Genomic DNA, 19978 nt, shown 5'->3' on the forward strand with positions numbered 1-19978 from the left:
CAAATGATATTTTGAATGTGTCTGTATTGTGTCAGAAACATAGACGGACACATTCATGTCCTCTCACAATAGAGATTTCTTGAATAACAATAAAATCAATCACAAGGTTCGTCAGCACTGTTGGTAGCACCTTGCTAAGTATTCCCAGGTCCCCCGATGGCTGGGTGAGGCCCACACACTTCCTTTCTCCGAAGCTACTATTAACTCTCAGATTACACATCACACAGTAAATATCTCTCTCATATTTTGAGTTGTTTGGTTGTTTTTTGTCTCTGCCCTCCCGCTACTCAGACACAGAATATGTAGGTAAATGCCCTAGATACAAGCAGTTAGTGCTTGTTCAGGGGCAGCTCTGGCCTTTTCTTGGCTTGACTCTGCTCATTTGTGAAGTGACCGGTTTGCCTCAGTGTCTTGCTCGTGCACTCAATATTTCATATTTTTAAAAAATATTTATTTATTATGTATACAGTGTTCTGTCTGTATGTCTGCCTGCAGGCCAGAAGAGGGCACCAGATGGGTGGTTGTGAGCCACCATATGGTTACTGGGAATTGAACTCAGGACCTCTGGAAGAACAGCCACTGCTCTTAACCACTGAGCCATCTCTCCAGCCCAATATTTTAAATTTTAAATACTGTTTGTGGCAGGGTCTTGTGTAACCCAGGCTGGCCCTGAATTGATTGGATAGCTGAGGGTGAGTTTGAACCTCAGATCCTGCTGTTCCTACTTCCCAAGTGCCACCACACCCAGACATGTGTCACCATACCCAGACAGTTTATATGGTGCTGGGGACTGAACTCTTATGCATGCTAGGCGAGCATTCTATCAGCTGAGCCACATCTCCAGCCCCTTAAATATGTTCGTTTTAAGTATACGTGTATATATTTGTGTGTGTGTTTGTGCTTGTGAGTGCGGCGCAGAGATACAGGCTATTCGTGTGACGCTATGATGGGGAGGGTAACATGGATGTAAGGGATGATGAGCGTTTGTATCTTATCGGGCTTTTCTAGGTGACATACTAATGCATTCGGTTCTCTAGAAGGCTGTGAGGTACGTGATGTGGAATGTCCTTCCGTCTGCGTATTGCTTTTATTGGTTGATGAATAGAGTTGTTTCGGCCAATGGCTTAGCAAAGTAAAGCCAGACAGGGAGCCCCATTTTGTAAACAGAGACTGCTCATTTTCCAGCTACCCAGACCCGAATAATCACACAGAAATTATATTAATTACAACACTGTTCGGCCTATTAGCTCAGGGTTCTTATTAACTAACCCTTACATCTTAAATTAACCCAGTTCTATTAATCTATGTGTCATGTCTCCATTTTGTATATGAGAAGATAAATTAAGCTGCGTGGTGTTGTTGCACGCCTTTAATATCAGCACTTGGGAGGCAGAGGCAGGCAGATCTCTGTGAGTTCGAGGCCAGCCTGGTCTATAGATCGAGTCCCAGGACAGCCAGGGCTACATGGAGAAATCCTGTCTCAAAGTCAACCCCAAAGTTAAGACGTCAAATGAGTTAGCTGAGCCCAACCTGCTGTGGATCGGCAGAGCCACCATTTGAATCTGTCAGCTCTTACTCCAGCTTTAGCCTCAAAGGGCAGAACGGATCTATACGTAAATACCGCTTCCTGTGTTTTGACTCCAGACACCCAGGCTTCTGTATGCTGCCTTCTGCACTCCGGCTCCCTACAGGCATCCGGCTCGCCCTGTCCCGGGTCTGCAGTTCTTCTTGTTCCTTCATGGATCTGAAGGCCCTCCTTTCCTCCTTAAATGACTTTGCATCTCTCTCCTTTGCCGAGAGTTGGGACAACGTGGGGTTGCTGGTGGAACCGAGCCCACCCCACACAGTCCGTACGCTCTTCCTGACCAATGACTTGACCGAGGCGGTCATGGACGAGGCCCTGCAAAAGAAGGCGGATCTCATTCTCTCCTACCACCCACCGATTTTCCGCGCCATGAAGCACATAACTTGGAAAACCTGGAAGGAGCGCCTGGTTATCCGGGCCCTGGAGAACAGGGTCGCCATCTACTCTCCCCACACGGCCTATGACGCCGCACCCCAGGGAGTCAACACCTGGCTGGCCAAAGGGCTCGGTAAGAAACCTTGTGTCCTTCCTTATTTAATGATTTACCTACAAATAATTTGAAATTTTAGACTGTCTTCCTAGTAAAGTTTTAAATTGTTTTAGGGGAAATGGATTTTTCTTTTTTCTTTTTTTTCCTCTTTTATATAGTACTAAAAGTAATGTGTTGCTTAAATTTTGTAGTTAATTTCATTTGAAAATGTATTTATTATTTTTATATCTGTTGAGTGTTTTGTGTGCTTGTATGTAAGTGCACCACATGTGTGCAGTGCCCATGAAGGCCAGAAGAGGGCGCAAGATTCTCTAGAGTTACAGTCATGTGATAAAGGGCTCTAGCAGGCTCGAATGGCAAACATGGAACCAGTAGGCTTTGCCTTTTACCCCCACCCCCTTGCTGCTTGTTAAATGACATCCCTAACGCTAGCCCCTGAAATCCAGTCCCTTATTTGTCCATTGACTTATTCCTAAGACAAAACACCAAGGTCCAGCGATCAGAATTCATTATTTGGCTAACACGGCCAATCACGATTTACCAACTCACCCTAGCACAGACTCCCCGCTTTTTTCCCCGAAAATCTCATCAGAGAGTGGGTCTTCGTTGCTAGGTGTCTTCATGATTGTTCAGTCAGCTGGCACAGTGTCCGCACCCCAGCATGCGCAGGAGATGCTTGGGCAGAGTCATGTTACATAGGTTCGCTGCGTAGACACCCAGGCTTTGCTCTGGTTGGTTGTTGTTTTTATTTATTTATCTTTGCTATTATTTTTTTTTCGTTTGTTTTGTTTTGTAAAAGTCGCGGTTATGGGACTTCTACAAGGTTTTGTTTTTTGGAACTGACCTTGGGAGTTTCTGAATATGCTAAACCTTCATTTGTTCTTCAGTCCTGGGAAGTTTCATTCGATGAGGCCGATAACTTACGTGTTTGCTGAAATCTTTGTTATTATTGTGTGACTATGGGCGCACACATCTGTGGAGGTCAGAGGGCAACTTTCAGCAATGGATTCTCTCCTCCCACCGCGAGTTTCTGGAACTGAACTCGGGTCCTTAGGCTCACGTGAGTCAAGTACCTTTACCCAGTGAGTTATCCGCCCTCCCCTACCTTACCTGGAGAAGGGCCTTACTTTGTCGATCAGTCTGGCCTCAAACTGGAGATCCTCCTGCTTCAGTTTCCAGTGCTAGAACGTGAAGCATGCCGACCACTCCCCGCACAGCGTCAGGATCTCCCCGGATGCCTGCATCCAGCAGTCAGGACTCTGGTGTTCATTCTGGGCTAAAGCGATTGTGTTGTTGTTTTGTTTTGTTTGTTGGGTGGTTTTTGTTTTTGTTTTTGAGACAGTCTCCCTGTGTAGTCTTGGCTGACCTGGAACTTACTCTGTAGACCAGGCTGGCCTCCAACCCCTGGCAATCCACCTGCCTCTGCCTCTGCCTCCCCAGTTCCGGAACTAAAGGTGTACGCCACCACACCTGGCCTTGGACCGAAGTCTCGACAACAAAATAGTCTTTATCAATGTGTTCAACACATAGGGACATATGATCTATACTTTGGTTTGAATGACCAAACAGTGGATAATTAAAAAAAAAATCAGTGTTTCTGTTTCTGTCTTTTTTGTACGGAATTTCTTGAAATATGAGTCTTTTAGAAAATAATTGTGAAAATAGATTTTATTTTATATATGTCCAGACCAAATCTTTAGATTATTGTGACTGGTAATGAGATCTAATGGTTATGTATGTATGTTCACACACACACACACACACACACACACACACACACATATACAGGAAAATGAATTCTGAGACATTTCAAACAGATTTTACGCAGAGTAGTTTCTCTCTTTAGTTCCAAAGCATTGCGAAAGCCTTGACTTCCCCATAACTTTTCCTTCAGGAGCTGGTACCCGCCAGGCCCATCCACCCTTCCACAGCTCCCACCTGCCCCACAGAGGGAGCTCACCGGCTAGAATTCAACGTGAGTCACACCCAAGACCTGGACAAAGTCATGTCTGTGGTGAAAGGAATCGGAGACGTGTCTGTCACTTCTTTTCCTGCTAGGTACATTGCATATGCCTCCGTTTTAAATCGTTTTATATTATTTATCTAGCGTGTGTGTTTGTCTGTACACGTGCATACCGTGGCGGATGTGTGGCCGTCAGAAGACATCTTGGGGGAAGGAGGGAACTCCTTCCCCTGCATGGGCTCCCAAGGATAAAGTCATGCTGACTTGGCAGTAAGCATCTTTACCCACTGAACCATCTCGATCCCCTTTCTCTGCTTTGTTCGTTCACTAGTTTCCCTTTGAGACAGGGTCTCAGGATGTGTGCAGGCTGGCCGCGAACTCCTGCCCTCACCTCCAAGGGTTGGGTGAGTTGTGAGCTACTCCTGGCTCCTTTTTATGCATATGGGAGTGTTGTCTGCACAGCACATCTGTGTACCACATGTGCCTGAGGCCATGGAGGCCAGAAGGGGGCAGTGGATCCCCGAGACTGGAGGTCCAGACAGTCGTGAGCCACTCCGTGGATGCTCTGCAAGGCAGCCTGTGCTCAGCCATCCTGCAGCCCTGCAGAGAGCATTTTCACTTCCCTGGCAACCCCGAAAGATAACTGTTTTTACTTTCCCTTTAAAGGATGTAGTCAGACCCTAGTGATGTTTGTTTGTTTTTGTTTTTCAAGACGGGGTTTCTCTATGTAATGGCCCTAGCTGTCCTGGAACTTGCCTTGTAGCCCACGCTGGCCTCAAACTTCTTCTTTTTTTTTTAATATTTATTTATTTATTATGTATACAATATTCTGTCTGTGTGTATGTCTGAAAGCCAGAAGAGGGCACCAGACCTCATTACAGATGGTCGTGAGCCACCATGTGGTTGCTGGGAATTGAACGTAGGACCTCTGGAAGAGCAGGCAATGCTCTTAACCACTGAGACATCTCGCCAGCCCTGGCCTCAAACTTCTGATCCTTTTGCCTCAGCCTTCCAAAAATGATGTAGTCATGTGACATCCCACCCAGCTGAGAAGTGGGTATCCTTCCAAACATACATAGATAGGAATATAAAGAAATACAGTGTTGTTTTACATATTGTTTTGGTATTTATTTATTTATTTATTTATTACGCCCGGTCTCACTATCTCACTATATACCTCTGGCTGTCCTAGAACTCGCTCTGTAGATCAGGCTGGCTTCGAATTCACAAGGATCCCCTGCTTCTGCTTTCCGAGAGCCAGGATCGAAGGTGTTCATCACCGCGTTTGACTTGTCTGACTTTTAGATAGCCCAAGTCCCATGTAGCCCAGCTTGGCCTCTAACTTTTGATCTTGCCTCTGCTTCCCAATTGCTAGGATTACAAGCACGTGCCACCCCACCAGGTCAGGTTACCTTTTAAGGTGTCTTTTATTTTTAGAACTCTATAATCCGTAAGACTCTGTAGGTGTCTTGTTTTTGTTTGGAGGCAGGCTCTGGCTGTATGGTGCAGTCCGGCCTTAACCTCAGCAAGCTCCTTCTGCCTTAGCCTTAGTGGTGGAATTACAGACACCTGATCCCATGCTTGCCTATAAAGCTCCTGATATCACTTTGTGTTGAGAATCTCTAGAGCCCTGCTTCTCAGAATGCAGCCTAAGGACTCTGTCCTCTATGGTACTTACTGTAAATGCGGATTTGTGGCTTCATCCCTATCCTGTGTGAGCTGGATTCAGTCACTGAAAATCACCCTGAAAGGGTGAAGTGAAGACACTTGCTACCAGGGGTTGCTACCAACCCTGACGGGACTTGGTTTTAACCCCTGGAACCTGAATGGTAGAAAGACGAATCAACTCCCATAAGCTGTCCGCTGGTCCACAACTACACAGTGCACACTGTGTCATGTGCGCACACACGCATGCATGTACGCATACATGTAAAAAGAAAAAATTCCATTTTCTCTCTCTTATTATAGATGGTCTGTTTTACTGGACACTTGTAGGATTTAGCCACTGTTATTTTAATCTGGTAGGCGTAAGATATCAGGGGGTCCTGAGACAGCTGCGGTTTGAGAACACCGTTCCATGTGATGTCAGAGGGTCTTGAGACAGCTGTGGTTTGAGAACACGGTTCCCTGTGATGTCATGGTTCCTGACACAGCTGTGGTTTGAGAACACGGTTCCCTGTGATGTCATGGGTCCTGAGACAGCTGTGGTTTGAGAACACGGTTCCATGTGATGTCATGGGTCCTGAGACAGCTGTGGTTTGAGAACACGGTTCCATGTGATGTCAGGGGTGCCAGCTGTAGTTTGGTTAGGATTAAACACGTTCTGCTGATCACATCTTTGGTTTCATATAAATTTTTGTAGCAGGTACAGTCTGTTGGGTATTTAAAATACATGATCGTAGTCAAACAGCTGGTTTTCTTCTAGGCGTGATGGTGAGGAGGAGACACGGATCAGCCTGAACTGTACTCGGAAAACATTGATGCAGGTGCTGGCCTTTCTCTCCCAGAACCAACAACTTTATCAGAAAACTGAAATTCTGTCCCTGGAGAAGGTAAAATTTCTTTCTCTTATTATTGATGTCCATTTTAAAATTGTTTTTGTTGAGTTATACATGTTTCCTCACTCGCCTTCCTCTCCCCTCTCTGCTTCCACCCTTCCACCTGCCCCCCATGCTCCCAATTTACCCGGGAGATCTTGTCTTTTTCTCCTTCCTATTTAGATCCATGTATGTCTCTCCTAGGGTCCTCTTTGTTGTCTAGGTTCTCTGGGGTTGTGGAATGTAGGTTGGTTTGTTGTTGTTGTTTTTTGCTTTGTGTCTAATATCCACTTATGAGACAGCACATATTATTTTTGTCCTTCTGTGTCTGGGTTACCTCACTCAGTATGTTTTTTTTCAAGATATCGTTATTTTTTTCTGCTGAGTAGTACTCCATTGTGTAAATGTACCACAGTTTCTTTATCCATTCTTCAGTTGAGTGGCATCTAAGTTGTTTCCAGATTCTGACTATTACGAATAAAGCTGCTATGAACATAGTTGAACACATGTCCTTGTGGCACAATTGAGCATCCTTTGGATATATATCCAAAAGTGACATTACTGGGTCTTGACGAAGGTTGTTTCCTAATTTTCTGAGAAATCGCCACACTGACATCCCAAGGGGCTGTACCAGTTTGCACTCTCACCAGCAATGGAGGAGTGTTCCCTTTACCCCACAACCCCTCCAGCATAAGTTGTCATCAGTGTCTTTGATCTTAACCATTCTGACAGGTGTCAGATGGTTTCTCAGAGTTGTTTTGATTTGCATTTCCCTTATGACTAAGAATGTTGAACAATTCTTTAAGTGTCTTTCAGCCATTTTAGATTCTTCTGTTGAGAATTCTCTGTACCACATTTTTTTAAATTGGATTATTTGGTATTTTAATGTTTAGCTTCTTGAATTCTTTATGTATTTTGGAAATGAGCCCTCTGTCAGAGTGGGGTTGGTGATGATCTTTTCCCATTCTGTAGACTGTCGTTTTGTCTTGGGGACTGTGTCCTTTGCTTTATAGAAGCTTTTCAGTTTCAGGAGGTCCCATTTATTAATTGTTTCTCTCAGTGTCTGTGCTGCTGGGATTATATTTAGGAAGTGGTTCCCTGTGCCAATGCATTCAAGTGTACTTTCCACTTTCTCTTCTATCAGATTCAGTGTAACTGAATTTATGTTGAGGCCTTTGATCCACTTGGACTTGAGTTCTGTGCACGGTGATAGACATGGATCTATTTTCATTCTTCTACATGTTGATATCCAGTGATGCCAGCAACATTTGTTGAAGATGCTTTCTTTTTTCCATTGCACATTTTGGCTTCTTTGTCAAAATTAAGGTGTTCCTTTGATGGCGGAAGATACAGAATAATCCCACACTAGTTCAGAATTACGTATAATGAAGGGTTATTTATTTAAGGGAGACTCACGGATCGCTGTCCTAGATCACAGTGCTCTGCATGAACAGGAACAGAGTCTAGGAGCTGGAGGCAAAGAGAGCAAGCGCAGGCTTTACAGCTGCATTTATAGTATAAGAGACCACGCCCAAGTGGGCTGGTGTCTTAAAGGCTATCGGCAAAAGGAGCTCCACGGCATCCGTAGGTATGTGGATTTATGTCAGGGTCTTTGATTCAATTCCATTGATCATGTGTCTGTTTTTATGCAAACACCCAACAGTTTTTATGACTATAGCTCTACAGTATAGCTTGAAGTCAGGGTCAGTGATGTCCCCGGAGGTTCCTTTATAGACAGGATTGTTTTGGCTGTCCTGGGTTTTTTTTTGTTTTTCTATATGAAGTTGAATGTTGTTCTTTTGAGGTCTGTGAAGAATTGTGATGGGATTTTGATGGGGATTACATTGAATCTAAAGATTGCCATTTTTACTATATTGATACTCGTATCCAACGGCATAGGAGATCTTTCCATTTTCTGGAGTCTTCTTCAATTTTATTCTTCAGAGACTTAAAGTTCTTCTCATATAGGCCTTTCACTTGTTTGGTTACAGGTACCCCAAGATATTTTATACTATTTGTGGATATTGTAAAGGGTATGTTTCCCTGATTTCTTTTTCAGCCAGTTTATCATTTGTATATAGGAGGGCTGCTGATTTTTTTGAGTTGATTTTATATCCTGCCACATTACTGAAGGTATTTATCAGCTGTAGGAATTCCCTGGTAGAACTTTTGAGGTCACTATACTATCATATCATCTGCAAATAGTGAAAATTTGACTTTTTCCTTTCCAATTTGTATCCCTTGGCCTCCTTTTGTTGTCTTATTGCTCTAACTACAGCTTTGGGTACTACATTGAAAAGATATGGAGAGAATGGACAGCCTTGTCTTGTTCATGATTTTAGTATAATTGTTTTGAGTTTCTCTCCATTTAGTTTGATGTTGGCTGTTGGCTTGCTGTATATTGCCTTTATCATGTTTAGAAATGTTCCTTGTATCCCTGATCTCTCCAAGACCCTTATCATGAAGGGGTACTGATTTTTGTTGAAGGCTTTTTCATAATCTATTGGTCATGGTGGGTGATTTTTCTGGTGAGTTCTTGGTGTGCCAGTATTTTATTGAGTATTTTTGCATCAATGTTCATGAGGGAGACTGGGCTACAATTTTCTTTCTTAGTTCTGTCTTTGTGTGGTTTGGACTTCAGGGTAACTGTTGCTTCATAAAAAGAGTTTGGCATAAATAATAATAATAATAATAAAAATAGTTCCTTCTGTTTCTATTGTGTGGAAAAAATTGAGGAGTATTGGTATTAGTTTTTCTTTGAAAATCTTGTAGAATTTTGCACTGAAACCATCTGGTCCTGGGCTTTTTTTGGTTGAGAGACTTTGGATGACTGCTTCTATTTCCTTAGTGATTATAGGTCTATTTAATTTGCTTGTCTGGTCTTGACTTAATTTTGCTATTGGTACTTATCCAGAAAATTGTCCATTTCCTTCAAGTTTTCCATTTTGTGGATTATAGGTTTTTGAAGTATGACCTGATGATTCTCTGAATTTCCTCTGTATCTGTTGTTATGTCTACCTTTACATTTCTGATTGTTAATTTGGATACTCTCTCTCTCTCTCTCTCTCTCTCTCTCTCTGCCTTTTGGTTAGTTTGGATAAAGGTTTGTCTGTTTTGTTGATTTTGGTGAAGAACCAACTCTTTGTCTCATTGATTCTTTGTATTGTTTTCTTTGTATCTAAAAGATTCCAGCTCTCAATTTGATTTTTCCTGTCGTCTAGTCTTCCTGGGTGAGTTTGCTTCTTTTTGTTATAGAGCTTTCCGGTCCGTTGTTAATTCGCTAGTGTGGGATTTTTCCAGCTTCTTTATACAGGCACTTAGTGCTATGAACTTTCCTCTTAACATTGCTTTCATTGTGTCCCATAAGTTTGGGATGTTTTCTGGTCATTTTCATTGAATTTTGGGAAGTCTTTAATTTAAGTTCAGTTTCATGGAAACTAAACAATGCTCAACTGAATCACTACTGGGTCAGGGAAGAAATAGAAAGAAATTAAAGATTGCCTATGATTCAAAGAAATGAAAACACAACCTATCCACACTCATGGGACAATACGAAAGCAGTGCTAAGAGAAAAGTTCATAGCACTAAACGCCTACATAAAGAATTTGAGGAAATCTTACACTAATGACTTAATAGCACACTTGAAAGCTCTAGATAAAAAAAAAAAATAAACTCACCCAGGAGAAGTAGACAACAGGAAGTAATCAAAGTGAGGACTGAAATCAATAAAATAGAAACAAAAAGAACTATACAAAGAATCAATGAGACAAAGAGTTGGTTCTTTGAGAAAATCAATAATATAGACAGACAAACAAAAAAAAAATCAAAGCTCCACATCTGGTCTCGAAGGCCTTAATGACTCCTCCCTTCTGGCTTTCCTGATTGCCACACACTTCTCTTGTTGATTCCACTGGACGAGAATAAGACCACTACCACATATTTTTAAAACGATTTATTTATTTATTCTGTAGTGTTCTGCCTGCATATGTGCCTTTATGCCAGCAGAGGGCGCCGGCTATCACTGTAAATGGTTGTGAGCCGCCACGGAGGAAGATTCCGTGCCGTCTTTATTAGGGTACCTTTCAGGATGCTAAAGCTAGAACCACGTGGACAATACCGCCAAGTTCAGCCGCCCACGTGAGGTGGAGCCTGGCCCCCCCCAATCACATCCGCAGAAGCTTGGATGGTTGTTGCTTTTCAGGAAAAGAAAATGCCTTGGGAGTTTTCACAAGTTGGAAGCTTAGCTGTTTCCCTAACAGTAGCGCCTACCTCGAATTTAAAAACTTAGTTTTGATTTTGTGTTAGATACCTAGCAGGCTGTGAGCTCCCAGAAGTTAGTGTTTTTGTAGGTTTGCACCCCAAACTTCAGCCTAAGGTACCACGAGCTTCTGTCCACAAACCTTGCCGGTTCCAGTTGTTCTATGCATTCCTTAGGACTGGGGATAGATAATGCTTCTGACTTGTTTCTCTCCAGCCTCTGCTTCTGGATACTGGAATGGGACGGCTGTGCACACTGGATGAAGCTGTCTCCCTGGCAACAATGATAGAGCGGATCAAAGGACACCTAAAGTTATCTCATGTCCGCTTAGCTCTCGGAGTAGGGAAGACCTTGGGTAAATATTTTTCATAGCTAGCAGATCGACAGAGACTTGGACAAATTTTGGTTCTGGTTATTTTTGACACCTGATCTCAGCATAGGCTGGCTTCAGACTCCGTCGGCTTCTGTCTCCCAGGGGCTGGGGTTGCAGGTGTACCGCTTTTATTCATGTGAGTGTAGAGAACACGTCACTCAGGGAGATAGTGGGTCTACCTTGTCAGCTAAGGTGGGCTGGGCTGTAATGTGGGATCCATTTCCCTAGCCTAAATGATAGAATGTATTTCCTAGTTTTCTGTGTTCCTCTCCAGTCAGCAGTGGATATCTGTGAATTATAAATGGACCACTGTTGCAAAGGGAACAGAGGGTTTTAAATCATCAGGTAACAGTTGTAGACCTGCCGGGGTGACAGTCCACGCCTTTACTTCTAGCACCTGGCAGAAGCAGGTGGACCTCTGGGCTGTGTCTGTGTGAATTCAGCTAAGGCTACACCCTAGAGAAAGAGGAGAGGAAGAGGTGCCTGATACATTTCTAACAGCCTGGGTTCTTTTGTTTTGTTGTTTGGTTTTTCGAGACAGGGTTTCTCTGTAGCTTTGGAGCCTGTCCTGGAACTAGCTCTTGTAGACCAGGCTGGCCCTGAACTCACAGGGATCTACCTGCCTCTGCCTCCTGAGCTTAAAGGTGTGCCCCATTACACCCATCTTTAAAATCAAGACAGCATGATTCTTACACTGGTGAAGAGACTACTCAGTCTGCATTGGGGTTAGGATTCAGCACAGACTGGAGCGCTGAGCTGAAAGGAGTTATGTCTCTCTATAACAACGCCTCTTGTTTTTGTCTTGAAGACTCCCCAGTCAAAGTTGTGGCCCTGTGCGCTGGTTCTGGGGGCAGCGTTCTACAAGGAGTGGAGGCTGACCTTTACCTCACAGGTAGGCCAACTTCTGGATCCCTACATCTGGCTTTGTTCCTTTGTTTCGTTTTGTTTGTTTTTTGTTTTTCGAGACAGGGTTTCTCAGTAGCTTTGGAACTTGTCCTGGAACTAGCTCTTGTAGACCAGGTTGGCCTCGAACTCACAGAGATCCGCCTGCCTCTGTCTCCCAAGTGCTGGGATTAAAGGTGTGCGCCATCACCACCAGGCTCCTCAAACATTAAAACCTAGCAGATTAAGGACGGTGCCTGTTGCAGGTGAGGGGCAATCAGCAGCTTTTCCCTCCCATTGCTGTTTGTTTTGCAGGGCAGAGCTTTGAACCCAGAGCCTCCTGCATGCCGGCAAACAAGCTGCCAAACTCCGCCACCAACCCCTAGTACAATGAACTTGAACTAAATAGGAATTATGTCGAATTGTGCTGTCTGTAGAGGGGAAAATTACTTGACAGCCTGTTAGTTCATTCCCCAAATTGATTTCAGTTGGTATTTCCTTAACCACTTTTCTGCTCAGACTTCAAGTCAGCTGGTGGGATGCTTTTCTGCCTTGTTACACGGGTTGGGAAGACGTTCCTTTTGGCCCAAAGCTCGTTATCAGTTCTGCCAGGGCAAGTTCTGAACGCTTTCAAAAACCTTCCCCTCTATCCACTCCCGCATACATCCTACCTGGAGAACTACAGTATGCCTCTCAAGCTCCCCCGGATTAGTTTTTATTTTTATCGTGTGCTATGTAGAACTCAGAAGACAACTTGTGGGAGCTGGCTCTCACCACGAGGGTTTCTGGGTTTGGCCTTGACGGCACACGTCCTTAGCCACTGAGCCATCCCACCCACCAGGCAGGGTCTAACGGGGTTGTCCTGGCTGACCTGAAAATCACCTGACCGACCAAGTTAGTTGACCCTGAACTCATAGAGGTCCTCACTTCTGCCTCCTGTACTCTGGGATTAAAGGTGTGCCCCACCATACCTGGCTGCTTTTGGCTTGGTGTGGTTTCACTGTGTACCCCTGCCTGGCCTAGAACTCGATGTTAACCAGGCTGGCCAGCTTCCAGCAATTGTAGTTCCCTTGTCTGTTCCCAGTTGAGGTGACAGGCTTGTGCCACCAAGCCCAGTCCTTAATTGAAGTTTTCCAAGTGTCAACATGATGCACCAGCCATTGGCGGCTCTCCGTGTGTTCAAGTGAAGCCTAGGTGGAGCTTCCTCTCGTTCAGCCCCGTGCCTAAGGCCTTTCTCTGCATCCTCCTGTGCAGCCCCGTGCCTAATGACTTTCTCTGCATCCTCTCCCGTGCAGCTTCCCCTGAATCTGTGTTACTGTCTAGCACTTTCTCTGAAGCACATACTCTATCCATGATGGGTTTCTTTATGATCCCTTCACGCACATCACTTTGAATACACTCGTTCTTCCACTCCTTCCTTCCCAAACGGTTCCTGTTTTCACTAAAGGTGCTCACACCTCTTCTGCCCTCCACGGGCACCCATGCATGCATGGCATGTACTCGCAAACCCACATATGCAGTTAGAAAAATCTAGTCCTTAAGACTTATAAAGTAGTATGTGCGTGAGATTACGATGTTTTAAAGGGCACTTGCGTGCAGACTGTCCCTGACAGCAAATGCTCTTGTGCAGAGTTGAAAATAGCTCACTTTCCCAATAAGAGTGCACTTTCCTTATTTTTACATTTAAAAATTTAGCTGGGATCTGATGGCGCATGCCTTGAATTCCATGACTAGGGAGGCAGGGGCAGGAGGACCTCTGAGAGTTAGAGGCCAGCTTGTCTGCAGAACAAGTTCCAGGACAGCCAGGGCTACACAGAGAAACTCTGTCTCAAAAAACCAAAACAACAACAAACATTTTAAAATGTTATTATTAATGACTTTATTTATTTTTTAAGTTTAACCATCTATAAATCAAACTGTACGTGGCACACATGTTACTTGAAAGTTTCATATGCATTGAGCATGTTCACCTCCCCTCCCCTACAGTGTTTTTGTTCTCAAAGTCATCAAATTCACAAGTGATGTTTTTAAAAATTCAAAATATATTTGAGTTTTGCCTATATCTTTTCACATTAACTCTTTCCTTTCTTTTTGTTTAAGACAGGGTTTCTCTATGTAACAGCCGGCCGTCCTAGAGCTCACTCTGTACATCAGGCTGCTCTCGAACTCAGAGATCCACCTTAAAGGCGTGTGCTACTACCGCCCAGCCACAATAACCAACATGGCATTTTAGCTGAGGCTGGCTTGGCCTCCTGACTCTTCTGCCTCAGCCTCCCACGTTCTAGGGCTACAGGTGCACACACTGTCATCCTTGGCAGCATTTTGCATCAATCAAAAGAAAAAACTATGTGAACACAAGTGTCAGGAAAATTCTACACCTGGACTTATGTGACAGGTTACAGTAAAAATGCTGGCACATTCTAAATGCTGTATGATACGACCTTCAGGCCATGAGGATAAAGTACAGAGGAATGCAAAATGAAATGTATGTTTGGGCTTGAGCTACACGCTTGCTTTGCAAACCTGGATGACTGGCCTTCAATCCCGGATGCCACAAGGCGAGGAGAGAACCAACTTCTGAAAGCTGGTTTCTGACCGCCACACACGCACTGTGGCACATCATGCCCACACACACACACTCACACGCTCACACACAATGGCAGCACACCCTGTGCCATCTCTCCTATCTCAGTCCTGTATACTTTCCCCTGAACATAGACTCAGTACCATAAAGTGATAACTAGTTGGGACTTTCTTTTTAACTTGTGCTGGGCAGCACTCAAGAGGCAAGCATTCTACATCTGAGTGCATCATGAGCCCACGGTTTCTGTGCGCAGGAGCAGTGGGGCACTGCGTTCATTCATTCAGACTACAGACACGGGCTTTTCTGCTCAGTGGTTCAGGGTGTACAGATTCCCTGATAGTTAAGAAGTTGCTCGTTCCTCTTTCGCCAGGTGAAATGTCCCACCATGACGTCCTGGATGCGGCTTCCAAAGGAATAAACGTCATTCTCTGTGAACACAGCAACACTGAACGAGGCTTCCTTTCCGATCTTCAAGAGATGCTGGGTGCTCATTTGGAGAATAAGATTAATATTATCGTGTCTGAGACAGACAGGGACCCTCTTTGCGTGGTTTAGAGAGCAGAGGGCGTCAGCGACACAAGCTGTGCATCATTTGGATGGAAACAGGGACGTGCAGGGAGAGTTACGGTGCTGTCGCCTTCCTGCAGAAGCGGGCTCCAAAGATGTCGTTCAAGTTCATCAGTAAGGTTCCAAATGATGGCTCACAAGGTAAAGAGTGCAATAAAGCCAAGTATTCACTATAAACTCTTGAAAAGGGCAACTAAAACCTGTATATCACTAGGCGTTTTTGTTTGGTTGTTTATCTGTGACAGAATCTCCTACAGCCCAGGCTAGCCTCCAACGCACTATTTAGCTGAGGCTGGCCTTGGACTTTTGATGCTGGGGTTAAAGGCACACACTTAACACCCGTGAAGTAGCTCTGTATAGATGGGGTGTCGGTCTCAATGACCTCTGCCCTCTGTTTAATTTAAACACTATTTACAAACAGATGTGGAGCTTGCTGTGGCAGTGCACAACTATAACCCAGTTATCTGGTAGGCAAAGCTGGGAACTTATGCCTTCCAACCCTGCCTGGAACCCTGTCTGAAAAGAAAGAGGAAAGCAGCTGAGTTGGCTCGGCTGTTAAACATACTTGCTGCTCCTACAGTGGAGCGGAATTCAGTTCCCAGCACTAACACGGCAGCTCCAGGGCATCTGATGCTCTCTGATCTCCGTAGGCGCCACACTCACGAAGACAAACCAACAACAGAAATGCATTTAGAGGGGCTGGAGAGATGGCTCCGAGGTTCTAGAGGTCCTGAGTTCAATTCCCAGCAACCACATGTGGCTCACAACCTTCTGTAATGAGATCTGGCGCCCTCTTCAGGCCTGCAGGTAAACATGTAGACAGAACACTCTGTATATATATAAAAATAAATCTTTTTTAAAAAATGGATTTAGATTTTTTTTCCTAAGTGGCATTTTGGGTGATGAAGTAAATCTATGTGCTAAGTTGGGCACCAGAAATCTTTTTTTTTTTTAAATCTTTTTTTTTAAAAAAAAATGATTAAAAAAAAAACCCATTGGTGATCACTATCTACATTTGTATTTATTCCTATAATTTTGGGGTTTTTTTTTGGTGGTGAAGGGATCAAACTAAGCACTCTGTCCATTCACTGCTCAAGCTGGCAGCATGAAGCTGGGAGAGCAGGGCCTAAAAATGAGGCAGAGTAAAGTCTCAGGCGACAGGCGGCTTTATTCAGAGCGTCAGTTTAGACTGAGTTAAGCAGAGTCACCTGAGTAACGTGTGCAGTCACACGGAGAAATGGCACGGGGAAAACATGCTTTTTTCATAGAGGCAAATGAACAGATAACAATAGCCAGCTGCAATAGTTTTGTGTTTTTGCAAAAAAAACAAAAAACAAAAAAAAAACAAAAAACAAAACCCGATGCTTGACTTGTTTTCTCACAAGCACTCAGATTTCCCCGTGAACAACTCTATTCTACTATTTTCTCTCTCTCTCTTTCTCCCCCCACCCCGAGACTGGGTTTCTCTGTATAACAGTTCTGGAACTAGCTCTTGTAGACCAGGCTGGCCTTGAACTCACAGAGATGCGCCTGCCTCTGCTTTCCGAGTGCTGGGATTAAAGACTGCACCACCACTGCCCAACTGTACAGCTTTATTCTTGAACTATGTTCCACATTGTGAACGGAGGGTCACGTTTCTCACCGATCTACACAGTGGCTTGTAGTTTTGTTGCTGATTAATGGTGCTCAACACTCAGACTAGGAGCAGCGATTACCACACAGCGTTTCCCGCAGGTGTTCTACAAGCCAGGCAGAAAGACACATTCTGTATGCCCTTTCTTAGAAGAACCTAGAGTGTGCTTGTGCGCACGTGTGTGTGTGTGAGTGTATGTGTGCATGCGCGCCAGTGCACATGCCAGTCAAAACCAGAAGGGGAAGAGACGAGATGAAGAGATTTTTAAGGACAAGGAGGGTAATGGGATAAATGAGATAATAAAGCAGGGGGGGGGATGGCTATTGGGGAGGGGATCAATGAGGACCAAGTACAATGATATATATATTCCATATATATATATATGGAAATGTGTGTATAAATACATGCATACATACATATATGGAAATGTGTGTGTATACATGCATGCATGCATACATACACACACACGTATGGAAATGCCACGAGGAACACAACACCTTTGCATGCTAGCCTAAAAAAATAAAAACAAGAAAAGAGTTCGCCAGGTGAATTACACCTCCAGCCCAGAAGCAAATCAGGCAGGAATTATAACTTCAAGTTCCTACACCTCCTAGACGGGAAGGAACTGAGCTGCCCAGAGAAGTGAGTACGTAGTTAATATGCCATTGTGCACACGAGAGCTGGAAGATGCACTCAGAATCCTCAAACTCTTCAGAACAACCAGCTTTATAGATGGACTATACACACTGGTCTTCTATATTAGTAACATCTAGTAAAAAAAAAAACAAAAAAACAAAAAAAAAACAACCTATAAAGCTGGGCATTGGTGGCTCAGCCTTTAATCACCGGGCAGGCAGAGGTAGGCGGATCTCCGTGAGTTCGAGGCCAGTTTCATCCGCAAAGCAAGTCACAGGACAGCAGGCTTGAGAACAACGAAGCGAAACACTAAGAAGGCAAACGCAAGGATGTGCACATTACTTCATGTTTACACGTGGCGGTTACCATAACAGTGACACCAGGTACATGGAACGGGACCTGAACGTGGACCCCAGTTCCGACGCAGAACTCTGGGCATGTCTGCGGTGCCCTGGCTGCACTGGCAGGCAGAGACGGCTGACTCAGACCTCATGGCAGCCCATCCAGCCTGAGAGGAGCTTCTGGTTCAGTGAGGCCTTGTCTCAAGGTAACAAGGCAGAAAGTAAAAGACACTTAGCGTCTTACTCTGACCTCTGCACAGATGCGCGCACGACACACACACACACCACAGAAAGCAAAGTGCAAACCAGCAAGTCTCATGTGATCACTGTGTGTTTATTTAGCGGCTGCTGTTTTCTGAAGCAGGCATCGCTGTGGCTCAGACTGACCTAGAACTCGTGAGCTAGTGTAGGCCTTGAACTCATGCTTCCTCCTGCCTCCCCTTCCGGTGTTGGGATTACAAATGTAAGCTCACATCTTGCTGCTGTTGTGTGGAGAAGCAGTCTGCCTGCCTGAGTCCTGAACGGTGGGATTAAAGGTGTGTGCCAGCTATACCTGCGTGCTGTTTAAGAAAATAAAAATTGCCAATGTACAAGAATAATGAAATGTTTCTATTTTCTACTGTCCTGAGAACAATTATTAACATGTACATCGGGATTTTATTTTTAAGCCTGGCTTCTCGTTTGTATCATAAAATCAAGGTCATGGCACAGATGCTAACTGAACTAAAGATGCTGTGTTGGTTGGCACACGCCCTATCTGTTCCTTACACTTCTGCCACCACCTCAGTTTAATCGTCCCGACTGTCCCAGGCATGTGCAGCCTAAGTCCACGAGGAGAAAGCTGGGTCATCTCAACCCACTGGATACCTTTTATCACTTCAGAGAACGCAGGTGGAGCCCGTCCGTCCTGGCGAGCTCTGTGTGACCCCATCTTTGTGCTTTCGCATCTGAAACAAGTGCACTTGTAGGAATTCAGCTCAGGGAGCGTTAAATGGCCCTCAAAAACTAGGGATAGCATTCAGTATAAAATAAAATAATCCAAAAACATCCAGTTCCAAATAATCCCTGAGCACACTGTTCATCCAGCAAGAAGTCTCCAGAGGTAATAAATTAAAGGCACATTTTCCCCCCAACTCGATGACCACCGCACAGTATTAGAGACAGTAATCCGGCCAGCAAAGTTCACAGTTGATGATCTGCCCCTTCAACAGTCAGTCTTGTATGCTGGACAGAATGATCTAGTGCTGGACGTAACCCAGCATTCTTACTAAGACGCAGCAGCTGGGGCACATGGCTCTTCACCTACAGGAGACAGTCTAAGCCTCCTCCTCTTCCTTCTCCAGGAAATCAGCCAATGTTCCACTGTCAACAGGAATTAATAAATATTCTACACCATCAGTTCCCTACAAGATAAAAGAATACTCCATATGTTAATCCTTGGCAAGGTCTGGACTTTCTATTACACATTAAACAAACCAGCAAATAACAACAAAACCCTGGACTTTTAAATTACTATCATTATTATTTTTTGGTTTTTCGTATTTGGTTTTTCAAGACAGGGTTTCTCTGTGTAACCCTGGAAGTCCAGGAAGATACTCTGTAGCCTAGTCTGGTCTAGAACACAGATTCACCTGCTTCTGCCTCCCGAGTGCTGGGATTCAAAGTGTGCACCACCATCGCCTGATTTGATTTTTATTTCTTATGCAATTTCTAAATATCGATGAGTAAGCATTTAAATACCTAAGTAGAAAACTCAAGGCAGGCATGGGGACGTGACTCTAAACCCTGAGGCACAGGCAGACACTCTAACAGAGGTCTGGAGGGCGGAGAGGTGACTGTTTTCTTCACTGTGCTTTCAGGCGTGTCTGACCCTGTGACACTGTCATGTATGAAGTTCATACGTGAACCATGCAGCACATTTACAGCTGGACACACCTTGCCCTTTCCAAACCGGACAATAGCGACTTTTTGTTCTACCTGCCCCGTTTCAACATGGTTCATCTTCCTGACTTCTGAAACAGGGCTTTACTGTGTAGCTGTGGCTGGCCTGGAACTCACTCTGCAGACCAGGCTGGTCTCCAGCTCGCAGAGATCTGCCTGCCCCTCCTCCCTAGGGCTGGGACCAGGGT

General features: G+C 44.5%; 2 protein-coding genes across 3 annotated transcripts in view; one reads left to right on the forward strand and one right to left on the reverse strand.

Moving 5' to 3' along the window:
- The first annotated feature begins 90 nt into the window (after nt 1-90).
- Nucleotides 91-16107, forward strand: Nif3l1 (NGG1 interacting factor 3 like 1). The gene is made up of 7 exons (XM_087902473.1): nt 91-226; nt 1645-2107; nt 3973-4133; nt 6464-6590; nt 11050-11188; nt 12015-12098; nt 15043-16107. Exons 2-7 carry the CDS (start codon nt 1661-1663, stop codon nt 15225-15227), a joined length of 1143 nt encoding a protein of 380 aa, XP_087758599.1. The 5' UTR covers nt 91-226; nt 1645-1660; the 3' UTR covers nt 15228-16107.
- A 2055-nt stretch (nt 16108-18162) lies between these two features.
- The window catches only part of Orc2 (origin recognition complex subunit 2), a 35459-nt gene continuing 33643 nt past the window's right edge, over nt 18163-19978 (reverse strand). For both annotated transcript variants that reach the window (XM_085684240.2, XM_085684241.2), the window contains exon 18: nt 18163-19252. In XM_085684240.2, the coding sequence (XP_085540366.2) occupies nt 19166-19252 (87 nt within the window). In that variant the 3' untranslated portion in view covers nt 18163-19165. The remainder of the gene's footprint in view (nt 19253-19978) is intronic.

The sequence above is a fragment of the Myodes glareolus genome, chromosome 27, assembly GCF_982192425.1.
Source record: "Myodes glareolus chromosome 27, mMyoGla1.1, whole genome shotgun sequence".
Taxonomy (NCBI): domain Eukaryota; kingdom Metazoa; phylum Chordata; class Mammalia; order Rodentia; family Cricetidae; genus Myodes; species Myodes glareolus.